Below are 22,677 nucleotides of genomic sequence, written 5' to 3' on the forward strand. Positions count from 1 at the left end.
TTGAATTGAAAATTGGCAAGTCTTTTGCTAAAACGTGGGAGATTTGACAGTAAAAATATAAATATGAATATGGGGGGAGGAGAAGAATGTGATAATAAATATTAAAATATGATATACAAGTATAAATGAATGAATGAATGAATAAAGGAATGACTAAATGAACTTTTTGATTTCAATACTTTTATAAAACTCAATTGGAAAAAGACTATTAGGAAGAGTAAGAGTAGGTTGTAATTAGTTGAAGGGGTTTTTTTTTGTGCAGAGATTTTTCTTTCAAAGGTTTTAAATTTTCTTATGGGTTTGTCTCTCTGTCTCATTTGTTTTGATTTTTTATCAATTAGTTAACCTCTTCCTAATTAAGTAGTGCATGCGGCTCAACGCCAAAAATATTTTTTTTTTTTCACTTTTGTTAAATTATCGCACTGCAAAAACTACAACCAGACAACAACAACACTAAACAAAATGACTGTACTATACAACCACACTAATTGTTGCAATTTACAAGCATTACTAGTACTACTATTAGTACTGCCACTAACAAGAAATATAAGTAATAGACAAAGTCTTGGTTCTTGGAACTTGTTAAAGAGCTTTTTTTTTCATTTTCTCAATCATAATAATATACATCATTTCATCAACTCTTTTGGTGATTTTGACGATAATGAAAAAAAAAAAAATATCCTGAAACTGCATTCTCTTTCTTCATCGCCAACGTCTTGGTATATCGAGCAAATTAATCTATTGTCATTGATGCATGTAATGTATGAGACGATCTTTTTTTATTTTGTCTTGTTGTTGTTGTGATTCTAATTAAGTTTTTACATATTCGTTTAATAGTTAAATGTGTGGGAAAAAGAAATTAACAATTAAAAAAAAAAATCATTCAATATTTACATTTCATACAAAGAGATAATTCGTAGCGAATCCGATATTAACCACATAGATACCCATAGAAGTTGAAATTGGAGAACAATAACCAAGGCAAAAAAATCAAAAATGGAGCAATTGAAATGGCCCATAACCAATCGTGTCTACTACTACAACAATAATAATGACAGTAATCAAGTTAATATCTATTAATAATTAACAATACATATATGTACAAGGAATAGTTGATTGATTGACTGATTTAACCTATTTTTAAAAACTCCTTTCCGCCGATTTTTCTTTTTCTTTTCTCTTCTCATTAATTCAGACTTTCTGTCATTTACTCTCAAGTACCCGATCATTTAGTAGCTCTTAATGCTTGTTCAATAGTAGTACCTGGATTCAAATTATGTGTCAAATCATGTTTCATTATACTGGATCTTAAAATTCTTGGATCTCTTCGTAAAGTTCTTAATAATTGTGTTTGGACATTTGGTGAGGAATCAAATCCAATTATAAAATGATATCCTTGAAAATGTCTTTCTTGTTCTTTTGATATGATTTGGGGTAATGGTTTGGCTCCAAGACTGGTTATATCCCTTATGATACCTCTATTATTCAATATCAATTTCCCCACTGTAGATGCAATTTTGGTGGCTTCCTTTGCCGTATTCAATGGATCTGTTATACGTGCTATAGCAAATAATTCGTAATACATTGTTTTCTAATATATGTGAGTGGTGTTGAGGGGGGGTTTTAATGGATGGAGTAACGTCAATTATTCTTCTGTAAGGTTGAATTGAAAATTTTTTTTTTCTTCGTTATTTCTTCTCTAAACTTTTTCTCCCCCCATAGTTAAGGTTGGATTTAGTTTTTGAAATATTTACACGCCTATATCGACCAGTTGGTAGAATTAACCCAAGCTAAAATAAATAACAACTGATTCAACACGTACTGTATTTGCATAATAGGGATAAGCATATCAATATTAGACAGCATAAAATACTAATTTGCATTATCATAATAGTATAGCTTTTGACGTATAGAGATTTCCTTGTTATTTGCAGCAATTGAATGTAAACCCTGACTTGAGGGTAATCTTGATTGCTTATGGTATACGATTTTATGCTTTTTTAGCTACTCGTAGAGTTACAATTGAGCTCCACACCATTATGTTGCAAATAAACCTCTATCACATATAGGACACTTCTTCAACTAAATGAAAAGAAAAATAAGAGCAAAGTAGATCTCTCTTTTTTTTGGTGTGGGTGTTGCTGCGATTTTGACCTCAAATCATATCTAATCACGTGTAATGACAAATTGCAACAAAATTACTTGCTAATTGGTACAGTCAAAAATTTTTCAAGATCTTCAACGACTTGATTGTAATTATATATTTGCTTCTGGTTCTACTTTTCCTTTCTCTTTTGGGATCTTATTTGAATCGAATATCAGGAATTAATTAATAACCATGGCAACTAATATCACTTGGCATGCAAACTTGACTCACCAAGAACGTGCTGAATTAAGAAAACAAAAAGGGGTTACTGTGTGGTTGACTGGTTTATCAGCTAGTGGTAAATCAACTATTGCTTGTGCATTAGAACAATCAATTTTAGCCAGAGGATTAAATTCATATAGATTAGATGGTGATAATATTAGATTTGGATTGAATAAAGATTTAGGATTTAGTGAAGCTGATAGAAATGAAAATATTAGAAGAATTTCTGAAGTTGCCAAATTATTCAGTGATTCATGTTGTATCACTGTCACTTCATTTATTAGTCCCTATAGAGCTGATAGAAGATTAGCTAGAGAATTGCATGAAAAAGATAATTTACCATTCGTCGAAGTATATATTGATGTTCCATTGGAAGTTGCTGAACAAAGAGATCCAAAAGGATTATATAAAAAGGCAAGAGAAGGTATCATTAAGGAATTCACCGGTATTAGTGCTCCTTATGAAGCTCCCGAAAAGGCAGAAATACACGTTAAGAACCATTCAGGACTTTCTGTTGAACAAGCTGCTGAACAAATTATAGATTATCTTTTAGAAAAAGGTTATATAAATTAAACTAAAATAGACACGCATTGTATATTTATTTTTTCAAACTATCTAATCGCGCTTGTAAATCGTCTTCATCAGCATCATGAGAACTGGCACCATTTGCACCCACAGCTTCAGCCACTCTTGCCCTATCAGCTTGTTCAATATTCCCTGCATTTATACCAGTTGGGGTATCTTTCAAAGTAGTATTTAAATCAACACCAATTTCATCCAATACTTTACTTAATATCTCATCAACTTGTTCTTCTTCACCCAATTCATCTTCATCCATGGCCATGGCATCATCAATGGCATCATCCATAAATTCTTGCTTCTGATCCATCATGTCACTTTCTTTAGCAAATTCTTGAGCTATTCTTGATAATTGTGGTAAATTCATTGATCGATTCATCCCTCCTAATACTCTAGTGGCATCTCTCATCGACATGGCCATTTGTTGATTCGATCGAACACTTTGAATTCGCAATGAAATGGCTTGTAATTGAGTTTTCATCGATGTGAATTTTGATACATATGATTTTGTTCTAATTAAATCTTTAGCTTGGATTTTGGCACTTGATATTTGTCCCAGTTTGGCTGATTTCTTAATATCTGATATCAATTTCTTTTCTTGTTGTTGAAGCTTAGTTATTTCTCGTGATAATTCTCGTTGAGTCTTTTCAAGAGCACGTTGGTTTTTCCGAAGTCTTTCTTGTGGTGTTAACTTCTTACCAAATGCCCATTCAAATAATTGTGACATGATTGATGGGGAGTAGGGGTGGGGCGTAATTTACCTTTGAGCTTTTGTTGGATTGAGAGATTAGATAAGTGATAAATTTGTGGTGGGCAAAGAATTTTGTCTTGCCTTTTTTTCGAGTCAGAAAAAACACACACTTGACCGAGAATGGGGAAAAAAATTAAACCACAGCAGTTTAATGGACAATCTACATTAGTTTATGATATTCCTTCAAAACTAATAAAGACATTACATTATATGATTTACTGAGAGATGTCGAATTACAATTTACTTTTACCTAATGCCAAGTCTGTTGCCTTATTAGCCATACCATAACCAGCTTGATATCCATAACCTGAGGCACCATAATTATGAATCAAAATCTTACCCAGTTCTACCACTTCTTTTTCAATTCTGGCACCTCCATATCTACAAGGTCTTAATCCAGCAGCTACTCTTAAAATTTCCAAATCTTCAATTTTATTTCCATTGGGGTTTTCTTTCAAAATCTTTGGAAATAAACTAGTGGTTCTTTGTAAAATATCTTGAGTTTGTTCTTTTAAAGTTGCTGCTGTCCAATCATCTTTTTGAAAATAACCCCCCAAGATCAATTGATCATTTGAATAAGGACGCTTAATAATATAAGTTGGCTCTCTATCACCCCAACTTAGAACATTCTCCATTATATGAGGAGCTTTAATAACTACTACTTGTCCTCTACCAGGATAAACATTTTTATCTTCAACACCACCAATTGATCTAGCGCCAATTCCAGTACAATTGAAAACAATTTTCGTTGATTCACTGAAATAAGCTTGAACAATATGTGTCAATTTCTTACGAATGAATTTAACCCCCTGAGATTGTAAATATTGTTGCAAGTTGAATAAAAATTTAGGACAATTGAAATTCCATGCTAAAAATTTGATACCAAATTTCGATCCTGATGGTAATGATTCATCAATGACTTCTTTATAATCTTGTAAATAACTTTCTAATGATTCAATTTTAGTTTGTGAAGGTTTTTCATCCCAATATTCTGTAGATGGATATCTATCTAATCCTTGAGTTTTACCACCAATGGCTTTTTGAATTTTCGGTAAATTTAAATAAGTATACTTATCATATTGTAAAGTTTGGGGATCATCACCCGTGATACAAGAAAAATTTCCTCCAGCATAAGGTGAAGTATAATTAATCGATTCATCACCAGGTAAATATTCAGCAATTACCGTGATTTCATTAGCAGCAACACCTTTTTCAAGTAAACTGAACCCCGTATATAATCCAACTACACCGGCACTAATTAATATAATTCATATGTTAGCATTGAAATTCCTGTACTTCTTTCATTCTAAATGTAAATCAACATACCCAACAATTACGTATTTAGTCATATTTGCGAGGAATAAAGAATAATCTGATATGAATAAACTGGAGAAAGAGAAGATTCAGGGAATTAAAGATTTTTTGATTTGATGAAAAAAATAAGAAAAATCAATTTTTGTGGAATATTTATAGGGTGGAGGTTTAAAGTACTATTAGTTCTCGGTATTGATAACCTTCTGCTTTTGGCGGTTATCCCTTTTATCTATATTGTTCTCCGGGGGTTAATGACTCATTTAATCAATTTAATCAATTGACAACAATGACAATGGGAAACTACTTTCCAAGAAATGTATTAAATTATCAACTACTATTGTTTATTAAATGCAGTCATTTATTGTAATTGATTGTTAGCGCGAGATCTCCATAATCCAGCCCAGACCGGACTATAGGAAACAAGACCCGCCCTAAATGCAAGTTACGACATACTCAGTAAAAAAATAAAAACAAGAGGGATAATATAAGCGAGCTTGTATTTACACTTAAAAAAGAAAACAACATGTCCTACCCGACCTACCTACTTACCTACCTATTTATCATAATCGTCCAATATTTTATATAATTTTTCAATCACATCTTCAGCATTATCTTTACTAATATCTTCCATACCATAATTATAAATTGACCATAATCCGTAGATTGCAATTAATGTACAACATGTAATTGCCAAATAACCTTTATTAGTGAATCCAGCTGGTAAAGGATTTGGTTGAATGTTTTCACCATATAAATCTAATAGATCAATATCATTACCAGCAGCATTCCCCTTAATTGGCATACCTATGGCATTACAAGCATCAATATGATTTTGAGGAATCGTTGTATTTGAAGAAAGCAATTCCAAGGGATCTTCAACTAATAATATTGCTAAACCTTGTTCTAAATGCCAATCAACATGACAATGGAAAAACCACACCCCTGGATTATCTGCTTTAAATCGAAGAACAATAAATCCATTAGGTCCTACTTCAACTGTATCTCTAACCATAGGGAATTCAGGATAATTTGTGTATGTTTCATTTGTAGGATCAAATACTAATTGATTATCTTCATCATCAGTATCAAATCTAGAAATGACTTGAAAATTGTGTCCATGTAAATGAAATGGATGTTTACCTGGATCCATATTATTTAAAATTATCTCAACAACTTCATCTCCTTGTAAAACAAATGAATTTGTATTAGTACCGTAAATCAATTCATTGGTTGTTAAATTAGTGTTACCATGGGTAGATAAAACAGTGTACAACGAGGGGACTTTAGGTGGTCTAAATGTTTTACCATTAAACATTGCATAAGTTACACCATCACCTAACACTTCCATAGTTAAGTTCACTTGTATAGTATAATCTGGTTCATCCAAGAGATTGACTTTACGCAATGGTCGTAAATCAAAATCATCAAACCCCACAAGTGATTTTATTGTTTTGTGAAACTGATTAAATGGTAATGCCGGTGGCAACTCTAATGATTTATCATAAACTATCCAATTGGTCGAGACAATTTGTAAATCCAGTGGCAAGAAATCTAACATATCTTGATCTAATACATTGACAAATCGGAAATTTTTATCAGCACTTTTCTTTGTTTTCATCAAAACAACATATCTTTGTGCAACGGCAACATATAATGAATCGGTTTCGTATGGTTCGACCACCACACCATCGACTTCAACAATAGTGAATGTATGATCTTCAATATAAACATAATGCGATGTAAATAATCCCATGTTTACTATACGTAATAAATAAGTAGTATCGGGATTCACTTGCCAAGTTACATTTTTCGTTTCATTAAATAATCCATTTTGTGGTATAGGTTCAGCACCAGTGGGATTAAATCTTGTCATAAAATTTTTAACAATTTCTGGTGATTCCAAATGATAATGATCTCCCACACTTAAAGTCACATCTTCATCGTATTCATAAGGGAATTCTTTATTATATTCATCATCATTATCGTATTCAATAATGAACAACCCTCTTAATCCATCACCATATTGGGATCCCATATGGGAATGATACCAATAAGTGCCTGATTGATCCGTAACATTAAAATCATAAGTGAATGTCACCCCTGGTGAAATAGGACATTGTGTTACAAATGCTGGACCATCTTGATCATTATATCCACGTTGAAATAATCCATGGAAATGTAAAGATACATTTTTATCAGGTAATTCATTAGTTAAATTAATAATCACTCGGTCATTTTTCTTACTACGAATAGTTGGATTAGGCCATTGATTATTAATTCCAATCATTCTTCGAGGATGAATACCATCAGGATTAGCCATTACATAACTAACATTCCAATCAAATCGATGAATGGTTCCTGAAGCTAATATTAAAGGTATTGAAATTAGCCATAGTATAAATTGGTTGAATATCATTTATATATGCGAGAAGAAGGGAAGGAAAAAAAAACAACAATAACAACAACAAGAAGAAGATTCCCTAAACTTGTAATACGACTAATAATATTATTATTATTTAATATATACACCAAGAAAGAAAGAAAGAAAATGGTTATGGAATTTTTTTCAGCAATTTTTTTTTTGTGCCTTGATTTTGAAGATTACCTGATTTGGTGATGCTGATGAAGAAAAAGTTTTGTTACTAATCTGATTCGCGCGCATCGCATACACGCATGTACGCATGCGCTTCCGTCCTTCCACCGCCACGCTCGCCACCTTCGCCCCATCGTCTTGTTTGAGATTGTTCTTTTAACTTTTGTTCTACACTACCACCACCACCACCATCATTGTTATTCTTGTTGTTGCTAGGTAGTGACTCTCCCATTGGTAGCACTCCAAGGAATTTTACATTGATGCGATAAAGAATTTTTGGGGAAATCAAATCCTGCTTGATACCAAGAAGTTAAATTTGGATTTTCATAAGCAATTGAATGAGATCGAATATATTCATCAGTAGGATAATCTATTGGATCACAAGTCATTTCAATCATATTATTAGGTTGATAAATTCTTATATAATCAATTAAAAATTTTGCTGGCAATTTCAATTCATCGATATTTACCCTTGGATTCCACATATAAGATAATCCCATATTTAAAATTATTGACATTGGTTCTTTAGTAATTTCTCTCCATCCTATAAATTCATTAGGATGTAAAGCTGATCCATTTATAACAAATGTTGTAATATCATTAATTGAGAATTTTATATAACTATTGTTGTTTGTGTTGCTATCACTTTTATATTCCATGGTGAAAATTTGAAATGGAAATTCATCATCAATTAATGTTCCTAAAGAAATTGATTCTTGATAAACTGTACCTATATCTTCTCTTATTATAGTGACATTATCATCTATAATTTCTACATAATCATAATCTGGTCTCCACCATTCATCAAATGGAGCCACTTGTAATGTTTGTACCCCCCAAAATTTATCATATTGAAATAATCCTTCAATTATATCAATTTCAGGGGCACCACGACCAGTTCCATGATTAGGATGATCTCCCCCCTGACAAACACATTTACTTAATCTTTGACCTGGTAAATAAGACATTTCTTCATTTAAGGTTGATTGATTAGGTAATATACCTAAATCACATTCATTATAAGTATAAGGCCAAATACCATCTGTAGTGGCTAAAAACCCTGGCCGAGCTAAATTTCCTAATGACCAAATTGCTGGCCATAACCCATTTTTAATTTCATAAGGTAATTTAGCTTTAATTTCAATTTTAACATGTTTATTAAAACATAATTTATTCCAAGTTTGTAACATCCCGGAAACATATTCTAATCCTGAAGAATAATTAAATTTATCAAATAAAATTTCTAAATTACTATTATTTGTTGTGATCATTTGTGGTAAATAATATTCTAAATCATGAGTTGCACCATAATAAAGTTCCACCGCAGTGAAAAATTGATCATCACCTTCATGAAATGTTCTACCATCAAGTTCAAATTCATCAGAAAATACCAATATCCAATCACCATTCTCACCAATAACTTCAGTCTCATTAGTTTTGTTTAAATTGTAGAATTCTGTAGGAGTATCGGGATCAATCAAATTAGTTCGAATTGATTTCAATTGAGCATAATTTATATTTGTCAATTTTTCAATTTTATCACCATTTCTAATTGGATTATTAATTATAAAACTACTCATAATAGCAAAAATGATTGCTAATACAAATATTACTAATATTGTTACAATAGCAATAATAAATCGGAAACTTTTTTTCAAATCAATACGTTTAAATCTCCATTGCCATTGCCATTGCCATTGCCATTTCCCACCAGACTTCTTTTTCTTTTTACTGCTGTTTCCATCACCAGTCGTGTTATTATTATTGATTTGTCCATTTCTTGAAGTTACATAACTCGGATCTTCATCTTGTTGGCCGTGGTGGTGCAGTTCAAATTCTTTATCCATATAATAAAATGGATTATCTAAATAATTAAATTTTTTGGTTGTTATATTCCGTTGAGGAGAAAAATATCGTGAATGTGATTTAATGGTGAAATTTTGTTGTAATCCACTAGTTGAAGATCCTGATTCTTCATTAATCACGGGGGCTGTTGTAGTTGTAGTTGTATCATTATCATTATCATTAGAAGTTGATGAAGAAGATATTAATCCTGATATATTACTTGAATCACTACTCATAATGATACATTAATTATTATAAAGTCAAAAAAAAAGTTCGGGTTCTTTAAAAGAAGTAGAAAGAATAGTTGTTGAATATTTTAAAAAGAATGAAGAAAAAGTATTCTGTTGATAATTCTAACAATTGTTTAGGGTTATTATTGCCGCAAAAATCTGTATACTATAAAAAAAATATATTGCAAAAAGAAAAACAAAAAAAAAGCAAAATCTAGAGTTAATACTTAGCCTAGCCTAGATATATACCCCCTTTTTTTATCTAGTTTACCAAAATCAAAGAAAGAGAACTTATACTTTCCTTAATAATCATCTTTTTATAGATAAAGCGAATATGATAAATATATCTAGATCGGTTATTATTAGAAGATTACACTAAAAATTTATTTCCTTCCTCTTTTTTTTTTTCTTCCACTAAGGAAGAAGTTTGTTGCTATTGCCAAAAATAACATTAACAAGATATTCACTCTATCTCTTGTAAGAAAGATCCTTTCCCTCAGTAAAATATAAAAATTTCATAAATTGAATATGTTAGAGGTTAACTAATTTCACACCTCAGCACATGTACACAGTCACTCTCACTTGAAAAACACTTTGTTAAACTAAAATCATCTTATTTATTGTTAATTCATTTTGTTAATGTTTATGTATTTATATATATATATATATGTATTTGCTATGTGGGTCGGGGCGTACCACAACAGATGAACAATTGCAATATTTTGAAACAATAAAAAAAAGGTAATAATATGTATGTATATGAATTTCATTATATTATGGGTTATTAAATTTTTATTTATTTTCTAGTAAATTAAGGGAATTTCAACTAAAACAGTTTAATAAACCCAACAGTTATTATAAAAAATACTAATAACCAATAATAATTATAAGAATTGATTTATTCAAAAGAATGAGGTAGACGGAGATTAGGAGGGGCAGGAGGACTTACTAGATTAAGGGAGATGAAAATGAACTAATGTTAATAAGTAGGGTACATTATTAAAAGTATATATATATGTGTGTATGTATGTGTTTGTGCTTGTGTGTGGTGTGCGTGGTGTGTGTGTGTGTGTGTTGGTGTATGTATGTTTGTGTGTGTGTACGTGTATATGATTAAATGTTATAAGCTCTAGGACATTCACCTTCTGGACCAATGAATTCTGGATCTCTCCAAGGACCAACATCTTTTAATAATAAATCGTCATCAGAAACATCTGACATACCACCAAATTTGACTGGTAAATTTTGAGGTGGGATTTGTTTCAATAATTCTTTTTTATAACTATAACCTAAAATATGAATTTTAGAAACAGTCACTGGATCCAAAAATGGTTTAAATAATTTAAATGCAGTAGAAAACCCAAATGGAGCATTAATCAAATAAAATTTACCCATTCTTTCTGGATAATAATCTTGACCAATTTTTGAAGCTTCTCTAACATAACCAATGACATTATAAGCTGAAGTCACACTAATACCCAGTAAATCTAACACAGTACAAGAAGTTTCCACTAAATAACCAGCTTTTCTTGAACATGCAGGTAAACGATATTGACACATGGCTTCATATTCCCATACCAAGTTTTTAAGCATACGTTCTTGAGTAGTGATTTTCAACATTTTCACTAAATCAACTTTACCCAATTCTTCAAAATAAACTGGACGACCATCTTTATCAGTTTTATGATAATAAGTTGGATACATTTTAGCAACAATGGGTTTTTCTTCATAATGGAAATCTTTTAAAATGGTATTAACACCAAAATCTTCTCTCCATTTTTCACAAGCTACAAACATATCAATAGCTTTTTGAATATCAAATTTTCTTGCTCTAAGAAATCTTAAAAGTGATGCATCATCTAATCTGTCTTTATAACCCAATTCAGTTAATTGTTGTCTGAATATATCTAAAGTGGTTTTTTGTTCAGGTGTTAAATTTGATGTGTAACCTGTTTGATCGGTTGGAGCGGTGATTTGTGGATAAGAAGCCAATATTTCTTCAGTAGTCATCGTAGTCATTTAGTGGGATGGGATGAGAATGGCAAAAGATGGGATGAGATAGGACTATATATTATCAAAATTGTGTATCCAAATAAAAGATGATATATAAATCAATTTTGAAAATACAACAGGAATAAACAAGTTTTATAAAGAAGAAAGGGAAAAAAAGAGAGGATATTGAAAAAAAAAAAAAACAGAAAGCAAAGAAAAAAAAGCAATGAAAGTTGAAACTGTGTGGGTGTGTCTACTGTGTGTGTGTGAAAAGAACAAGGCAAAAAAAAAAAGAAAACAACAAACTAAAAAGATTGAAAACTCGGATATGTGTTGTAGTAATAGATAATAGAAAAAAAGATTAACTAAGATAAACGATTTTATTACTTTAAAATCACAATCCATTTATGAATTATCAATTACAACGTTAAAAATTCGAAAAGAAAAAGATTCAATTCTACAACAACAACAACAAATAATCTTATTGCTGCGGCGGCGGTCTCCTAATTTGTTGTTGTTGTTGTTGCTTCTGTTCGTGTGTGAGGAAATCCCATTCGAAGATTAACGTGTATTGCAAAAAAAAAAAAATATTTAGTAACTGTCGTCGTTGTATGAGGAATAATTCTTCTTCTTCTTCTGTAACAGAATTTTGTTGAGAAATTTGTAAACAATAAAGAAAAAGAAATTTTAACTGTGCGCGCGCGTGTACAAGTGCCATAAATAATTCAACAAATTTCTTTTCTTTCTTTTTTCTTTGCTCGGAGTCGCTTAAATATATTTTTATTACATTCTACACGAAACAACAACTAACGAACCAACCAATCAACTCACAATGGCAATAGCAATAATAACTAACGGTCAATTTGCATATATTCACCACATGGGGGAGAGTCATCTCTAATTCTTAATCAGTGAGATGCCCTAATAATCAATTAACCGGCGTAACAGTTTTCTTTTATTCACCTTCCTCCTATTTTTTTTTTAACGAGACACGTCATAACGGCGGTGAGTTCAAGCCGATAGATAAACCAAAAGGCACTAGTTTTCCTTCGACCCCTATTTCTTTTCTTTCCCGCCCCTCCCCATTCTCTCCCCTCATTTATCTTACTACACAAAATTTTTTACAACCCTCATAAGTTCGTATGAAGTCATTTCTACCAAGGCTCAACTACTTAGACTTTCTTATAATTGATACATCCTTATCATGTCATTGTACTTTTGTTTGTGGTGGTTAGGGAATTTGATCTTGCGGTATTTTTTATTTTTTTGTTTTTCTCTCAGACAGAAAGAAATTAGTTTGGTTCCGAAGAAAGCCGAATTCCTTACTACCGTTATCGCTCTTTCATCATTAAGGATTTTTTAAACTATGCAGATCTTTTTTTTTTTTTTGCGCCGATGATGATGATCTCTAACCATTTTATAGACCCCACGTGATCCATATTTTTCTATCTATCAAATATGATCTTATAAACTTTTCATGTCTTGTGGTTGATTTTGATCTTGTATGAATACAAAACAACAAATCTTAATCTGCATATCAATCAAACACACATACAAGGGTTATTGGCTATTTTTGCAAAACCATAATATATTAAATTACAAAATTAACACATAAATATATACACATCAATGTCAATACTCTTTCAATTTCTTGGAATCAATTTTTCCGTAACCATTTTTTGAATGGATTCTTTGAAGTATTTGGTTTAATAGCACTACCAATACTAATAGTACTAAAAGTTGAACTTAATCTTTGATTACGATCAGTTTCATTATAACCATCTCCAGTATTATTATTATTATTATTATTATTATTATTGTGACCATTAACATCATGACCATTTCTATTCCCCATACCACCATTATTTATTAATGAATTCATTGTAGAATTACCATTTAATTTCTGATGATCATTAAATTTCAATTTTAATCCTGAAAATGCATGATCGACCAATTTTTTATATTGATTATTTGATGAAGGAACATGATCAGAATAAATCAAACAATTTCTACTAGTATCTAACCAACATTTATTCATAATATCATCAGTGAACGAATCCCATATAATTTGATCTTTATAATTATTAGGAAATTCATAATTTTCTAAATAAATTTCCAATTCTTGAATTTTATTCATGATTTTTGTACTTTGTTTTTGAATATCTTTTAAAGTAATATTAGAATTTATAAATGAAAAAATTTCTTCATTACCTTTACATAATGATTTAATAAATCCTTCAGTTTCATTATCACCAGTCAATTCAAGAAATTCCAGTTTCTCAAATTCTAATGATCCAATTTGATATTTATTTTCATAATTTAATTTTAAATCACTTAAATTTAATATAGGATCTAAATCTGGTGTTCCTGATTGTGATCGTGAACGTGAACGATCTTGTTCTCTTTCCATATCTCTTGATGGACTATTCACTGGGGTCCCTAAATTACTCATTGAACCATTATTGTTATTACCAATATTTTTGACATATTTACTATAATCCAATAAATGAACAATTTCCGTTAATCTCAAATATTTATCAATCAAATAAGGAGTTGTGGGTAATTCATTAGAAGTTTTATCTAAACCTAAATCAAATCGTTTAACTTCATGACTTAAATCCAATATTTTTTCATTAAAATCATTTTTCCGACCCGTCAATTTATCAAAATAATCATAAATTTCTGGTGTATGTTTCCTTAAAAAAACATTCATTCTTACTAAATGTGGTTCCTTATGGGGACTAAATTCTTGTCGATTAGCAAAATTAAGTAATATTTTGGCAATTAATGTCAATGTTCTTTGTGTACTACCCGTTTGATGATTTTTAGCTAAATAAAATAATTTTGGATTCAATATCGCCGGACAAAAAAATCTTAAAAATATAAATGCTGATAAACAATTCAAACTAGTAACTTTATCTTCAGGATCACACACTAATTCAACTTTAGTTCGGAAATTCTTCAATTGTAATTTTATTTGATCAGGTAAATCATTCGATGTTATATATATTTTATACCAAATCTCTTCAACGTATCCATACAAGTTTTGGAAATTTTCTTCCACCATTTGTTTAATTCTTTCATTTCTTTCACGTTCCTTTTCTGCATTGTAATCAGCATCATCATCACTACTATTGTCATCATCGTCGTCGTCATCATCACTAACATCTTCATTTTGCCCATTCTCTAACCCAGTAGCTTCATGAATGCTTTTCCCCTTTCGTAAAGCACGTTCTTGTATTCTGACATATCTTGGATCAACTTCACAATTTTTCTTTTCATTACTAATTTTAGCAAAGAAATCTCCAAATACTTTTTCAAGATATTCTTGTCCAATACGTAAATTATATTTTTCTAATGATTTAGAAAAAATCGATGATCCTCGAAATAATGTATTGAACACATTATTATGTGAAGATTGTTGTTGTGTCTTGGAATTAGAAACTGCTTGATCTTGACTATTACGTTGATGATAATTTTTCCTCGTCATAATATCAACATTAACTAATTCTACTTCCATTAAACTTTTGAACCAATCATCTTCTACTTCAAGACTTTGGAAAATATCTAACAATACCAAACTAACACGTTCAAAATCTGATGAAGGGACATTTTCATTACAAAACTTGATCAAATCTTTCATGGGGGCATTAACAAGCATTTTTTCTAATGGTTTGAATACCAGGGGTGAAAGAATATGATATTCTTGTAAATGGACTTCTAATAGTAATTTCCCAATGGGGATATTGTTGGGATCATTAATAGTCAATCTAACAATATCTAATCCAGCATTCAGATTCGATGCCATACTAGATAACGGCACCGTATTCATTTGTATAGCTTGACTAGATTCACTACTAGTCATAATAGTCGAAGTGGTTTTGATTTGTTTGGTCAAAATATCGGGTGTCACATAAACCGTACCAATTAATTTATCACCAGTTGAATAAGATGAATCATTAAAAGAACATTTTTTAATTAAAATATGTACCATTTGGGTTGAGATCGGTAGATCAGTCAGAAACTCTTCTTTCCAAAATGGATTATTGGTATGATTAACAATTGCCGTTCTAGACCATGGGAACCCCCACATTCTTACTTCTGCATAAATTTTCCCCAGTTTGTTAGTTTCAGTATTTTCAAATTTGGCTTCAATAATGTCAATAGACATTTTTTTCGATACTCGGAAATTTGCTTTGGAAAAATCATATAATTGAGGATGTTCAACGTTATGAATAAGTTTTGATTCATTATCAAACGATCCAATGTATTCTCGTTTAGCAAAATAATTTAATCCAACAAACCAATCTTCTAAATCAATGTGTAAGGGGAATTCAATCAAAATTCTTTGATTATTAGGAATGATTTTACCATCACGTGTTAAAAAGGGCGTCAATAATTGATCAGGAGTCAAGGTACTTAATGTTCTTATAACATTATTATAACGTAGTTCTTTCAATTGTCCAATAAATAAGATATTTGAACTATTGAAAATCGAATTATGCATTTCTCTAATTTCACTAGACAAAATCTGCTTTATATCAATCGAATATAATAAAGTCCCATCTAATTCACTTATAAAATTTAAAATCCCATGAGAATTCAATGCCCCCATGGCATAAAACCAACCTTCATTGATACTATTATGATTATCTGACAGTATTTGTGGAGTTATTATATAGGAATTATCAAAATTGGCTTTAAAATCATCCATTTTCTGTTGATACACGGGTGCTTTAGGTCCCGGGACAATATTCAAATTTTTATATTTATTGGGTAATGGTCCATAAATTTTAAATCGACAAACCAATAATTCATAAATTGGGGCATTGGGATTGAATCCTTCAATAACTTTATTTTCACAATACCATTTTTTGGCTAACCCCTGAGGTTTTAAATTTTGCCACACCATAAGACAACTCAATAGATTACCAAAATTTGCTTTTGAAGGTATCCTTATATATAGTTTATCATTATCAAAAGTCTTTATAAGAATCGCTGGTGGTTGATGTTCATTGTCTTCACTTGACTTCAGGTGCAGTTGATCTGAAGAATTCAAATTACTACTTTTTCTTAATAAATTACGTCTTGTGGAAGTTGTTGGTGGTGGTTGAGAAATGGAACTTTTACCTGACCCCGATATATTTGAATCAGGATAAATTTGTATAAAACAAGATTGTAAAGATTGTAGTAACAAATAATGATTGTCTTTTGAATCAGATGAAAATAATTGGCCTTGTTCTGTGATTGTCAATGTATTGACATGAATCCAATTTATTGTGTCAACTGAAACAAGGAAATTGTGACCTTCAAATACTCCTTTATCACGAGAAATGATTTTATGAAATGCAGATTGATAAGCTGGAGGCATTATTAGGGATGATAGATTATCTTTATAAGTAATAATAATACAGATAGTTTTAATTTAAAAATGTGGATAACCGTACACAGTCTAAATGGGGATTAATTTTTTTTGGGGTATAAACAAAACAAAACAACAAATCAAACTTGGGTTTTTAGGAAAACACACACAAACAAATACAATATATATATATTATATATAGGATAGAACTGAAATAAATTTTGGTATTGGATTAAACACCTAATTGATGAAAAAAAGGGGATTGTTATGAGTTATTGATAAGTTGTCTTGATTGAGGGCTGTCTGTCTCATGTTTTTTTTTCTCCTGTCCTTTTGAACGTCGTTATTTAATTTTTTTTTAGAATTTTTAAATTCCTTTGTTTTTAAATTGAGGGTGGGACACGCTAACTAATAAATTGTAATATGCCTAAGATACACGCACCATGCAACAACATATAGCCAACCCAATATTTATTATAAGGAAGAAAACAGACGAAATCATTAAATAATAATAACACAAAGCTAAGGAAAATTTTTTTAAAGTAGTAATAATGGAATGGAACATGTCATATTCTGTATGAACGAATTCTAATCGTTTACGTGTAATAAAATAAAATATTCAAAATTATGTATTTAGCGAATTATATTGGAGTATGTTTGGCGAATTGGTTAGAAAGTACCTAGTTATTGGATTATTCATAGTGTATTATAATGTAATAGCACCTCATTTGTGGCCCTTGATACTATCTTGTCGGCTTAACTTGATTTGGAAATATCAGGATCAATTTTTTCTTAACGAAAGACAATAATTAATTCTAAGGATCTAATTAAATGTGCATAACTACATCAATGTCACAGATTTTATTTATTAACATTTAACACCCTAGAGCAACGAATCAATCAGTGTCAGCAACATGCAGAGACATTGAATTGTTGAAATGACAAAAATGATAACCAGTATTATCACTTGAACTGGGGTCGTGTAAATCACAACAATGTACACGTGAATTGACAAGGGAAAAAAAAATTTTCTATCAATGAATCATCAAATTTTTTGACATTCACACACACATCACAGGCAATAAAAAAAAATTTACCAATCTTAATAATCAGATACTTACTTCCCATCCCAATATATACTCAATTAACGTTCAGTTTTTTTGGTTTAATAGTATAAAGATAATTGATTATTTCATTCAAATGTATTGATTTAAATTATAAAAATCATTTAAACCAAATACACCTAACTTCCCCTTACCTTCATCCAATAATATCAGTATTCTCTAGAAAGAAGATATCAACAACAATAATAATAATAAAAGCAAGGGCAAAGCAAGCCGTATCCAATAAATTTGATCAATCAAACCTCAAACCAGCTTAAACGAGACACTATCAAGATCTAGCTAATCAAAAAAAAACTTTAATTTCCACTTAGACTTAATCCCTCAACTGATACAATGAGTAATTTACTTTTCCATAATTTTGATAAGAGTAACGACGACATTGAAGATTTCAATTCAACTGCGTCCAACATTATCTCCACCCGTGATAATGGATTAATCAACGATGGGAATGGTTCAGAAACTGATACTATTAATCAATACAATGAACAAGAATTGTTGAATCAATTACAAGATGAGCAATATACTTCTGATCATCCTATTGAACAGGCAGTACATTCATATGCTACCCACGACACCGATGAAGACTCAGAACAACATTATGAACATGCATGTGCTTACTGTGGAATCCATAATCCTAATTCTGTGATTAAATGTAACACATGTAATAAATGGTTTTGTAATGCGAAAACAAATTCTTCAAGTTCTCATATTGTCACTCATCTAATCATGTCTCGTCATAATCAAGTGAGTCTTCATGAAGAATCTGAATTGGGAGATACAACTTTAGAATGTTACAATTGTGGTAACAAGAATGTTTTCATTCTAGGATTTGTTAGTGCTAAACAAGAATCAGTTGTTGTGATATTGTGTCGTTTACCATGTGCTCGTTCTAAAGATGTCAATTGGGACACTAGTGAATGGCAGGCATTAATTGAAGATAGACAATTTTTGTCGTGGTTGGCACCTCCTCCAACTGAAGATGATTTAATTGAAGCAAGATTGATTACACCACAACAAATCTCCAAATTAGAAGCTCAATGGAGATTAAATCGTGCTGCAACAATTAATGACATTGACAACAATAAGGAAGCAGAACAAGAAGTTTTGCCAATTTTGATGAGATATAACGATGCTTTCCAATATCAAAGATCATTTGGACCATTAGTTAAATTAGAAGGTGATTATGATAAGAATTTAAAAGAATCACAAGCATTAGAACACATTCAAGTTAAATGGGCATTAGGATTAAATAATAGACATTTAGCTTCCTTTACATTGTCAACTTTTGAAACTAGTGATTTAAAAGTAGCAGTAGGTGATGAAATCATTTTGAGATATAGTGGGAATCAAGGTGAACCATGGGAAGGTCATGGATATATTTTGAGATTACCAAACGCATATCAAGAAGAATTCACATTAGAATTAAATCCATCGAAAATCATTCCACCAACTCAATTAACCACTGATTTCACGGCTGAATTTGTTTGGAAAGGTACTTCATACGACAGAATGCAACAAGCAATGAAAGATTTTGCTACTGATGAAGAATCGGTTTCATCATTTATTTATCATAAATTATTAGGACATGAAGTTTTACCTATTGAATTTGATATTGATTTACCGAAAAAATTTTCTCATCCAAAATTAACTGAATTGAATGTATCTCAAACTAATGCTGTTAGAACGGTTTTACAAAGACCATTATCATTAATTCAAGGTCCACCAGGGACAGGTAAAACAGTTACTTCAGCAACAATTATTTATCATTTATCAAAATTAAACAAACAAAAAATTTTGGTATGTGCTCCTTCTAATGTTGCTGTTGATCATTTAGCGGCAAAATTAGACTTGTTGGGATTAAATGTAGTTCGATTAACCGCCAAATCACGTGAAGATGTTGAAAGTTCCGTGAGTCATTTAGCATTACATAATTTGGTCAATAGTAATGCTAAAGGTGAATTGAAAAAATTGATTAAATTGAAAAATCAAGTTGGTGAATTATCTGTGGCTGATACCAATAATTATTTAAAACTTTCTCGATCCTCAGAAATGAAAGTTTTAAATAAAGCTGAAGTTGTTTGTTGTACGTGTGTTGGTGCTGCTGATAGAAGATTATCACAATTTAGATTTAAAACAGTTTTAATTGATGAAAGTACTCAAGCTTCTGAACCAGAAGTTTTAATCCCTATTGTTAAGGGAGCTAAGCAAGTTATATTGGTGGGTGATCATCAACAATTGGGACCAGTTATATTAGATAAAAAAGCTGCGGATGCCGGATTAAAACAATCATTATTTGAAAGATTGGTGTTTTTAGGACATGTTCCTATTAGATTGGAAGTGCAATATAGAATGCATCCATGTTTATCTGAATTCCCAAGTAATATGTTTTATGAAGGATCATTACAAAATGGGGTCACTAGTGATGATAGATTAATTGAAGAATCTACATTTCCTTGGCCAGTTATTGATACCCCAATGATGTTTTGGGCCAATTATGGTCGTGAAGAATTGAGTGCTAGTGGTAATTCATATTTGAATCGAGTTGAAGCCATGAATGTTGAAAAAATCATTACTAAATTATTTAAAGATGGAATTAAACCGGAACAAATTGGGGTTATTACACCTTATGAAGGTCAAAGAGCTTATTTGGTGCAATTTATGCTGGTCAATTCAACATTGTTGGATAAACGTGATCAATATCTTAATGTAGAAATCACTAGTGTTGATGCCTTCCAAGGTCGTGAAAAAGATTTTATTATTTTAAGTTGTGTTCGTGCTAATGATTCTCAAAGTATTGGGTTTTTAAGTGATCCAAGAAGATTAAATGTTGCCTTAACAAGGGCCAAATATGGGTTAGTGATTTTAGGTAATCCTCGATCCTTGTGTCGTAATAGATTATGGAATCATTTATTGATTCATTTCCGTGAAAAAGGGTGTCTTGTTGATGGTCCATTAGATAATTTACAATTATCAATGGTACAATTGAATACAAATAATATGAGACCAACCACTTCAGCATTTTCAAACAATAATGGCAATAATTATTCTAATGGTCGTCAACGGAGAGGTAAATTTGGTGTTGCTTCGACAATCAATTCAGTGACAGATTTTGATAGTGCTAGTATTTTATCCTATGACAATAGTGCTATTGTTCATAAAAGCGGTCACAATGGGAATAATAATAATAATAATATAAAAGAAGAAATGTGGCCTGCTTTGAATGGTAGACAACAAGTTTTCGACGGTGATAATAGTTTGAGTGCCAATTTCTATAATAAATTAAATAAGATTGATAAAAATTATGGTGGTGGAAGATATACTAATGATGGTAATAATATTGAAGATGATATTAAAAGTATCACTAGTACATTTGCTGCTGGATTGAATTTTTAAAGCATAAGTGTGTTTCTGTTTGTAATAGTAGGTGTTTTAGGATGTAGTGAAAGTATATAATTGTGAAATCTATAGGTCTTATCCATGTTTTATGACACTCCACCCCACCCCTTGTATTTTTCCGAAACGAAAAATAATTGAAACAGTGCTTCATCGAACGATGAAACACATAACAAAAAAAATGGAAACTAAACAATTAGTTTTAGTTAACATATGATTAAACAATGTAAGTTATTCAGTTTATTGTAGGAATTATATTTCCACTTGTGTAATAAGACGATACGATTGAAATAAGATAGTACTGATATAATCACAATTGGGCCTTTGGTGTATACGGCACAAGTTTTTCATGTCATACCTCTGGTTACTATTAATCTAAGATACTTGGTGCATATAACATACTTTGTTATTTATTTACGTGGGTCGGTGAAACTCATTGATATCTGAAACCAAGTCTTCATTATCGAAAATATTTGCAGGAAGGTTATTTTTAAACGATAAAGAGATTTAGTAGATAACCCGAAGTTCTAGATTTGTATGATATCATAAGAGGTATTCCTTTCTAAGCCAATCAATTCCCCCATCCCGAGTACTTTTCAAGTTACCGAGAATGACAAGAACTATACAAATTAACATTTTAAAATATTGTGCTAAGAGAAGTAATGCCCAACAAATACGGCACGAATCTCTTAATAATAATAGGAATACAAAGAATCCCCATCCTGGATTTCCCATTCTGGATTTATTTGTTGGCCATTAAGTAACAAAACCAGGTATCATAATTATTATCAAAAAAAGTCTAGATTCATAATAATTTGTTTCAAATTGATGCAACAAAAGTAATACTTGCAGCAAGTGTCCTATTGTATAATGATTTAATTATAATAGCTAATTATATTCTTTTATAATTGAATTATGTTCATTGGTACACGTCAAGTAATTTACTCCACTCCCTCCACTCCTTCTTCTGCGGCCTTCAAAAAAAATCATTTTGTAATTATAAACAAAAAAATCAAAACCTCAAAGATTAATTCAAAGGTATAATGGAAAAGAGAGTGAAAATATCAGTTTCAGCTTAAGACTCATTCAATTTTCTGATTATCAAGACTAATTGATATGATATGTC

General features: G+C 30.8%; 9 protein-coding genes across 9 annotated transcripts; 2 read left to right on the plus strand and 7 right to left on the minus strand. All coding sequences in view use genetic code 12, as the record gives it.

Annotated features, from left to right (window-relative positions):
* Positions 1-1,225: 1,225 nt before the first annotated feature.
* MRP17 (mitochondrial 37S ribosomal protein bS6m) lies at positions 1,226-1,585 on the minus strand (the record flags this gene model as incomplete). The annotated part of the gene is made up of 1 exon (XM_711693.1): positions 1,226-1,585. One exon carries the CDS (start codon positions 1,583-1,585, stop codon positions 1,226-1,228), a length of 360 nt encoding a protein of 119 aa, XP_716786.1.
* Positions 1,586-2,338: 753 nt separating this feature from the next.
* MET14 (adenylyl-sulfate kinase) lies at positions 2,339-2,941 on the plus strand (the record flags this gene model as incomplete). Its single annotated transcript, XM_711692.1, has 1 exon — positions 2,339-2,941. One exon carries the CDS (start codon positions 2,339-2,341, stop codon positions 2,939-2,941), a length of 603 nt encoding a protein of 200 aa, XP_716785.1.
* Positions 2,942-2,966: 25 nt separating this feature from the next.
* On the minus strand, positions 2,967-3,674 carry VPS2 (ESCRT-III subunit protein; the record flags this gene model as incomplete). Its single annotated transcript, XM_711691.1, has 1 exon — positions 2,967-3,674. One exon carries the CDS (start codon positions 3,672-3,674, stop codon positions 2,967-2,969), a length of 708 nt encoding a protein of 235 aa, XP_716784.1.
* A 257-nt stretch (positions 3,675-3,931) lies between these two features.
* Positions 3,932-5,047, minus strand: IFG3 (Ifg3p; the record flags this gene model as incomplete). Its single annotated transcript, XM_019475406.1, has 2 exons — positions 3,932-4,952; positions 5,025-5,047. The coding sequence occupies 2 exons, from the start codon at positions 5,045-5,047 to the stop codon at positions 3,932-3,934; spliced, it is 1,044 nt and encodes a 347-aa protein (XP_019330951.1).
* A 518-nt stretch (positions 5,048-5,565) lies between these two features.
* FET33 (putative oxidoreductase) lies at positions 5,566-7,428 on the minus strand (the record flags this gene model as incomplete). Its single annotated transcript, XM_711689.1, has 1 exon — positions 5,566-7,428. The coding sequence occupies one exon, from the start codon at positions 7,426-7,428 to the stop codon at positions 5,566-5,568; it is 1,863 nt and encodes a 620-aa protein (XP_716782.1).
* A 389-nt stretch (positions 7,429-7,817) lies between these two features.
* Positions 7,818-9,686, minus strand: KRE62 (Kre62p; the record flags this gene model as incomplete). Its single annotated transcript, XM_711688.1, has 1 exon — positions 7,818-9,686. The coding sequence occupies one exon, from the start codon at positions 9,684-9,686 to the stop codon at positions 7,818-7,820; it is 1,869 nt and encodes a 622-aa protein (XP_716781.1).
* Positions 9,687-10,793: 1,107 nt separating this feature from the next.
* SEC14 (phosphatidylinositol/phosphatidylcholine transfer protein) lies at positions 10,794-11,699 on the minus strand (the record flags this gene model as incomplete). The annotated part of the gene is made up of 1 exon (XM_711687.1): positions 10,794-11,699. The coding sequence occupies one exon, from the start codon at positions 11,697-11,699 to the stop codon at positions 10,794-10,796; it is 906 nt and encodes a 301-aa protein (XP_716780.1).
* A 1,630-nt stretch (positions 11,700-13,329) lies between these two features.
* BUD2 (Bud2p) lies at positions 13,330-17,043 on the minus strand (the record flags this gene model as incomplete). The annotated part of the gene is made up of 1 exon (XM_711686.1): positions 13,330-17,043. The coding sequence occupies one exon, from the start codon at positions 17,041-17,043 to the stop codon at positions 13,330-13,332; it is 3,714 nt and encodes a 1,237-aa protein (XP_716779.1).
* Positions 17,044-18,491: 1,448 nt separating this feature from the next.
* NAM7 (ATP-dependent RNA helicase) lies at positions 18,492-21,551 on the plus strand (the record flags this gene model as incomplete). The annotated part of the gene is made up of 1 exon (XM_711685.1): positions 18,492-21,551. One exon carries the CDS (start codon positions 18,492-18,494, stop codon positions 21,549-21,551), a length of 3,060 nt encoding a protein of 1,019 aa, XP_716778.1.
* Between the last annotated feature and the right edge of the window lie 1,126 nt (positions 21,552-22,677).

This window comes from Candida albicans, chromosome 5 (genome assembly GCF_000182965.3).
Source record: "Candida albicans SC5314 chromosome 5, complete sequence".
NCBI classification, from domain to species: Eukaryota; Fungi; Ascomycota; class Pichiomycetes; order Serinales; family Debaryomycetaceae; genus Candida; species Candida albicans.